Source organism: Rhinopithecus bieti, unplaced genomic scaffold (assembly GCF_001698545.2).
Source record: "Rhinopithecus bieti isolate Rb0 unplaced genomic scaffold, ASM169854v2 scaffold_13130, whole genome shotgun sequence".
In the NCBI taxonomy this organism is placed as follows: domain Eukaryota; kingdom Metazoa; phylum Chordata; class Mammalia; order Primates; family Cercopithecidae; genus Rhinopithecus; species Rhinopithecus bieti.
Window position 1 is genome coordinate 32,655 of NW_016807302.1, and position 7,642 is coordinate 40,296.

General features: G+C 48.5%; 1 protein-coding gene across 1 annotated transcript in view; it reads left to right on the forward strand.

Annotated features, from left to right (window-relative positions):
• The window catches only part of LOC108535219 (UTP14A small subunit processome component), a 26,014-nt gene extending 20,893 nt beyond the window's left edge, over positions 1-5,121 (forward strand). Inside the window, exons 10-13 of the mRNA XM_017881111.1 lie at positions 452-852; positions 1,571-1,764; positions 1,894-1,993; positions 4,707-5,121. Of these exons, the coding sequence (XP_017736600.1) occupies positions 452-852; positions 1,571-1,764; positions 1,894-1,993; positions 4,707-4,979 (968 nt within the window). The 3' untranslated portion in view covers positions 4,980-5,121. The remainder of the gene's footprint in view (positions 1-451; positions 853-1,570; positions 1,765-1,893; positions 1,994-4,706) is intronic.
• The last annotated feature ends 2,521 nt before the right edge of the window (positions 5,122-7,642 follow it).

Consider the following 7,642-nt stretch of genomic DNA (forward strand, 5'->3'; position numbering starts at 1 on the left):
GCAGTGGTGCAATCTCAGCTCACTGCAACCTCCGCCTCCCTGATTCCAGTGATTCTCCTGCCTCAGCCTCCCAAGTAGCTAGACTACAGGCACATGCCACCATGCCCGGATAATTTTTTATATTTTTAGTAGAGACAGGGTTTCACCGTGTTAGCCAGGTCTCGATCTCCTGACCTCATGATCTGCTCGCCTCGGCCTCCCAAAGTGCTGGGATTACAGGCATGAGCCACCGCACCTGGCCACATGCTACTTTTAATTACCAAACTCCATTGCCTGCTATGATTAGTGTACTCTCTAGGAGATTCAATGTACAGAATCTTCTTTTCCCCGTTTGTCCTCGTTAGAATGTCTTATGTGGTACCTAGCACTTGGTGGGTGCTCAACAAATGCTTACCGACCAGACAACGTACATACCTCCTTTTTCTGACAGCTTTCATTCTTTTTCCCCTAGATTCCAGCAGCCAGGAGGTGCTGTCTGAATTGAGGGTACTAGCTCAGAAATTGAAGGAAAATGATCAGTCCAGGAAGCAAAAAGCAAGTTCAGAGGGGACTATTCCCCAGGTCCAGAGAGAGGAACCTGCCCCAGAAGAAGAGGAGCCCCTGTTGCTACAGAGGCCAGAGAGAGTACAGACGCTGGAAGAACTAGAAGAGCTGGGAAAAGAAGAATGTTTTCAAAATAAGGAGCTTCCCAGACCTGTGTTAGAAGGGCAGCAGTCAGAGAGGACCCCAAATAATCGCCCTGATGCCCCTAAGGAGAAGAAAAAGAAGGAGCAAATGATCGACCTACAGAACCTCCTAACCACACAGTCTCCCTCTGTGAAGTCTTTGGCAGTTCCCACAATAGAGGAGCTGGTGAGCAGAGCCAGGGTGGTGGGCCATTGTTCAGAAAGTGTCCTTGCACAAGGAGTAATGAAGCTTTGTTTTGCTGCGGGCACATTTCAGTAATTGAGAAGTCCAGAATAGTATAGGGCCAGGCTAGTCCCAGTGATGTTTTAATAGATGCAGATATATGGGTGCTGTCAAGACCCCTATTTCCGAAACCCTGATCCACCAAAACTCCTCTGGGGTGACTCTAAAACTGCTCTCAGAGGAAAGAGGGAGTAACAGAGTTCTGACCAGATCCCAGGCAGGACAACTCGAAGGTGACTCATTGAACTGTTGCCAAAGTTTTATTTAGTGGGATCTCAAATGGTCTAAGACTCCCCAGTTAATCTGAAACTTAAAGTGAAGCATCCTGGCACCTGTCTTTTAAGGGATATAAGCTGGATGAAGCCTACAGTCTGGCCACTTAGAGCTCCTGCTGCCAACACGGGCCATTCCTTCCTCCACCCTGCAGCTTCCTTACTTAAAAGTTTAAAATTGTGTCATATGATAATGAGCTAGAGATACTTACCCTAGAGGGAAGAAAATTGGAGCATGATTGGCTGCGCATTGGTTTGTATCTCAAGACCATCATTGTTCAGCACTTCCCTCTAGGGGGCGCTAAAATGTCACGACCCAAAATTCAACCGTTCTCACCATGAACCACAGCTCATAAGCCAAGCTGTAGCTCTCGCTTGTTTCTCCCCAGGAAGATGAAGAGGAGAGAAACCAAAGGCAGATGATAAAGGAAGCTTTTGCTGGGGATGATGTCATCAGAGATTTCTTGAAAGAGAAGAGGGAAGCCGTGGAAGCTAGTAAGCCAAAGGATGTGGACCTGACGCTACCTGGCTGGGGCGAGTGGGGTGGTGTGGGCCTAAAGCCCAGTGCCAAGAAAAGACGCCGGTAAGAATGCGGAAGAAAGTCTGTCATAAGGGCACTAGGTTCTCCCCCATCGCCCTTCGGTGTCCTCCCTACCCTTTTGACTAAGTCCTTAATGCTCCTAGTCAGATGTCCTGTTGTTTTGCTTTCCAGGTTTCTCATTAAAGCCCCTGAGGGTCCTCCAAGAAAAGATAAGAATTTGCCAAACGTGATTATCAATGAGAAGCGCAACATCCACACAGCGGCTCATCAGGTGAGAACTTAGAGAGTTCTTTAGCTGCCTGACTCTCTTGCTTGAGAGGAGTATTCTAGTGATCTGTAGTCAAGAGGGACGTGTGATCTTGACCACAGAATCAAATCTATTGTTTTCGCTGAATGGCTGTTAGATTTATCATCTCAGATAGACTATGCTGTTTTAATTACTGGCCAGGAAAAAAGTTTAGAGTCAAGGTAATGCTCAAACAGAGGCTATAAGGTTTGAGCTGTAGCTGAAGAAAAATGAAGACAAACCGGTACTTGTTCAGGAGAATGAGAAGATTGTAAGTTGTGTCACATGATAACGAGCTGGGGATGTTTACAAGAGAAGAAAATTTGAGCGTGATTACGGTGTTCAAGTATATTGAAGGTTACTGTATGAAGTCACATAAAGTAGAAGTTAGAGGAGATACAGAATTCAAGGCTGCTCTGGGAGTATGAGTACGTGTAAAGGGGACTCAAGAATGAGATTGGACTAGATGACCTTTATGTTCCCTTCAATTCTGAGATCTGTCCCCAGCCAGTATATTGAAATGAGTTACATTTTTCCCTCTGAAGGAATAAAGAACTAATGGCTACAGAACAGAGGTAAGAAGATATACATTTCAGTAACGTTCTTTTTTATCTTATTTTGTGAACCAATCACTGCAGAAACTGAAACGTAACTACTGCAGTCCCAATTAAGGCTATATAACTAGAAAATAGGCAGTTACACGATAAGGGAAGGGGGGAAAGGGTGCTTCAGTGGGCCAGGATTCCAGGTGATAGGTAGAGTATGGAGCTCAATAAAGACGACCGTTCCCTTCCAGGGGTCTGTTTGTTTTTTTAATGCAGTCATGGCAAACTGACAAATAGTTTTCTAGGAATCTCCCCTGATTTTCATCTTTTTAATAAGTTACTGCAGGTTCCAACATGCAGTAGAATAAAGTGCTTCAAGGTGCCTAGGGGGGACTTCTGAGACTGAATACTTTGTCCAGGTGTTCTCTTTGTCCAGGTGTTCTCTTTTTCTGTTGCCCTGGTTGACAAGCACAGATGTAGCCGTCAACCCAAATAAGACATTCCCTTAACTTAAAGAGAATCTGTTTCCTTCGCTACTACCAGGACCACCAGATAGTGCTTAGCTTCTCTTGAGTATTCCACTAAATGTTTCCAGAGACTACTGATTTGCTTTTTTTGTTTGTTTTTGTTTTGTTTTCAGATGGAGTCTCACTCTGTCACCCAGGCTGGAATGCAGTGGCATGATCCCAGCTCACTGCAACCTCCACCTCCCAGGTTCAAGCTATTCTCCTGTCTCAACCTCCTGAGTAGCTGGGATTACAGGCATGCACCACTACGCCCAGCTTATTTTTGTATTAGTAGAGACGGGGTTTCAGCATGTTGGCCAGGCTGGTCTTGAACTCCTGACCTCAAGTGATCTGCCTGCCTTGGTCTCCCAAAGTGCTGGGATTACAGGTGTGAGCCACCGTGCCCTGCCAAAGACTACTGATTTTTACATCCCCATTTTCTCCTTACGTGTTTTCCTCCTTTGGCCATTGGGGAAGTGTTGAAAGATTATTTAAATGTCTGAAGGTAGAAATGTGGTGGAGGAATACGAGGCAAGGAAACAGGAGCTTTGGGTTCTGTTCTCCAATGCTGCTCCTCATTTACTTAGGTCCATCATTTCCTCCCTCTAAGCCAAATTTTCAGGCCAGAGATGACCATTGCCAATATCTAGGGCCTTCCAGCTCTACATTCTGTGGTGCCAAAAGAAGATGAAGCCAAGTGGGCTGGGCGCGGTGGCTCACGCCTGTAATCCCAGCACTTTGGGAGGCCAAGGCCGGCGGATCATGAGGTCAGGAGATCGAGACCATCCTGGCTAACACGGTGAAACCTTGTCTCTACTAAAAAAGAAATTCAAAAAAACTAGCCGGGCACGGTGGCAGGCGCCTATAGTCCCAGCTACTCGGGAGGCTAAGGCAGGAGAATGGCGTGAACCCGGGAGGCAGAGCTTGCAGTGAGCTGAGATTACGCCACTGCACTCCAGCCTGGGCGACAGCGAGACTCCATCTCAAAAAAAAAAAAAAAAAAAAACCCAAACAAAAACAAAAAAAAAAGATGAAACTAAGTGTAACGGCCTGGTAGAGTTCAGGATTCGGGTTCCTTGAAACATCAATCCTAAGAGAGGGAAGGAGGAGACTGAGAGCATAAAGAGGGTAGAAAAGTTATAAAATCCACAGGGATACACAATGGTCTGGATTCTTGCAGTGACAGTGTTATATAGGAAAGCTCACTCTGGGACAACAGCCCTGGAGCTCCTGTAGCTGGATAGGGACAGTGTCACTTGTAATCCCAGCTACTTGGTAGGCAGAGGTTGCAGTGAGCAGAGATTACCCCGCTGCACTCCAGCCTGGGCAACAGAGTGAGACTCTGTCTCAAAAAAAAAGCAAAAACAAAGAAGTAGTGTCAGGTTGGTCTTTTAGACCCTGAATTGTTGAATAAACAGGGGATCCAGAGCCAGCTTAGGCCCCCCTACTCCCAAATGTCATCAAGCAGATTTGACTCCTAAGAGCAGATGGGAGCGATGGGATGCCTTAACCTCTTAGTCTCTTCACTTGCAGTCATCATGTGGAACCGTGGCCTGTACCAAAACAGTACCTGATGAGAGTTGCCAGTACAGTGTATAACTGCACCCCAGGCCTGCCTCATACCAAATCATTCTCCTTCCTTTCCAGGTACGAGTGCTTCCATATCCATTTACCCACCATTGGCAATTTGAAAGGACCATCCAGACCCCCATTGGATCCACATGGAACACCCAGAGGGCTTTCCAAAAGCTGACTACTCCCAAGGTCGTCACCAAGCCAGGCCATATCATTAACCCCATAAAAGCAGAGGATGTGGGCTACCGGTCTTCCTCAAGGTCGGACCTGTCTGTCATACAGAGGAATCCAAAACGAATCACCACACGTCACAAAAAACAGCTGAAGAAAAGCTCTGTAGATTGAGTTGCTGGAGGAGTGACAGCCAGGAGCCCTGACTTCACTTCCTTTGGTCCAGTTTTACTCTGGTACAGGGTGGATTCCAAAACTGGCTCAGTACATTGCATGTAGTTGAGCCACATTTTAAAATAAAGGCATTTTAAATCTATTTACCTGCAGTATATGTTGTGTTGTCCCCCAGTGGAATCATTTCGTTCAAGTCAGACACCTTTGGATTCTCCAGCATTGCATTTCTCGAGTTGCACTTGTCAGGGCCACTTCCTTTTCTTACCAAGGATTATGTAGTTGGTCCTAAATCGAAGTGGAGAAAATTCACTGTAGTCTGTAATCTTAAATATATCACATCAGATATGATCCACCATTAATAACTGCCAACTGGAAGAGACAGGGTTAATAATGATAAAATACTGTATATTTTAACCTCTGAACCTAGAAAGAGGATGTACAAACTGCAGTTGGATTCTGCCCTAGACTGATCTTAAGACCAGGACGGTGCCGAAGCTGGGTTCTGTCCCCACAAGTCTAACCACAGCCATTTTTTTCATATGTGTGAGCTTCCCGGCTTGTACAGGCTGCTGTCTACAATATCTCGTATATAACCTTCTACTTATTTTCTCATAAGAAGACCAGGAGGTTTTACCCTTATTTTGTAGATAAAGGTAGATGTGATTTCAGAAGTAAAACCTCTATTGCCTTTCCTTCCTAACTCAGGGCCCACTCCTCACCATTGATTGAAAGTGTAGTTTATTCAAGCATTGCTTTGCTATGTGACAGTTCACATGGGCTTCTCAGCTCTGAGGAACTTGGCCTCCCTTTGGATGGCGAGAAATATATGGAAAGAGCCCCTGCAGCTCAATTTCCTAACAACGAATTTGGGAAACCTAATTCCAAAATGACACCACTACTGCACCTTGCCTCCTGCCTTGGAGATTCAGTCCCATCCCCAGCATTCTTAGACCACAGTGGGTTCATTTTTGTGTCACAGGTCCCTCTAAAAATATGCTGAACGTTATGAACTGTCTCCAGAAAAATGTGCGCACACACACATTTGTATGGCATTTTACATAAAGTTTCAGGGGTTTTCAAGACATTTGGAATCCCTGGGCCAAAAGCTGTACCACTCCCAAATTTTCTTTTGCAATCCCCCCAACAGATACGGCCTTCTCTTCTGAGCACACCGCTCTCCAAATCAGTTCCAAAATGTTTAGACCTCAAGGGTAGCTAGTCCCAGTATCTTCATGGGAGGAATTTTTCAGAATAGAGCGATGTATCTAGTGTTACACATCAAACTGAAGTGAAAAGCCAAAGGATAAATTTCTATGAATTCCCCAGCGGTCCCCTGTGGCCCCCTACCATTGCTCATCCTCCGGAAAGGGAAGAGAAATGAGTATGTTGAGCAGTGTTCAGTGCCCAAAAGGCATGCTTAAGTTATCCATTGGCTTGAGATTATCCACGATCCACTCGCTGGTTGACACTTAAGTCAGTAGCCAGTGATAGGGGATGCGGGACCCCTGCCCACTCCTGCCTCCGTTTAAGAGACCACAACATTCTCTTGCACTCTTGAGCACAAAGCTGCTACCTCTGTCCCACCCACCCCCCAAATTGAAGCACCCAATCAAGTGTCCCCAGTAAACGGCCAATCCCCGTCTACTTTCCCGGGACCCTCTTCAGCTCTGTTTGCTCCCCACTACCCAGGAGTGATGCAAGCGACCCCATCCTTCAAAGGAGAGGGCAGGTGCCGGAACGTGCCATAAACTACGCCCATTCCCAGCCTTCCAAGCCCCCAAACGGATTCGATTGTTGTTTCGTGGGGCTTTTTTTTCTTTTCTTCCTCCGAACCTCCGAAGTGTTCTCCCTTCCCATTGGCCGAAGCTGCCCCTTGACGCCACCCTGGCCTTGCTCGCTGATTGGTCCATTCTGGATGTGCCCAAGCCTTTTTCCCAGGGTGTGGCGCCCCCCCCGCCCCCAACAGGGTTCTGACCCCTGGCTCCTCCCTTCCCCCCAAGCCCCCCTCTCTGTTCCGAATGGTTCCGCCCTGGCTCGGCTCCCCCACGGCCCAGGCCGCTGCCCTTAGGGCCCCCGGACGGGGCGGGGCACACTGGGGACGGGCAGAGGGCGGTGGTGGCGCCTTCCTGCCGAGTCCGAGGCCGCCCCCGCTACCCTTCTCTAACCCTTGTAGGTCCCACTTTCCCCTGGGCAGTTCTCCTCCTGCATCGGTAGCCCCGTCCCGTCTGTGCAGCCCCCACCGTGGTCTTTGGGTCATCCTGAACAGCGGCGTTAAATCCCTGCCCTCAGCGCTGCACACACGCCCATCCGCCTCCACCCTCGGGTCCCCGCACCACCCCTTTCCCCGTGTCGGCTCCCCTTCCCCTCCCGAGACCGCGGAAGCTCCGACCCCTTCCCTCGCGGACTGTCCATCCCCAGGACCCCCGTCCCTGTGTGTGGCCAGTCCCAGCGGCCTCCCCTTCGCGGCCTCCCTTTGCCTTCGTGGCGAGTGTGGTGGAGCACTCCCGCCCCCCTTTTCTCCGTACCCCTGCGCTCCCTTCTTATGTTGTCCCTTCATGTCCCTCCCTAAGTCCCTCCCACACTATGCCCCCCCGCGGTACACACACACCCCTCCCCGCTAGGCGTCCCCCGGCGCCCCTCCCCTACCCCCGCTCGTCTATGCC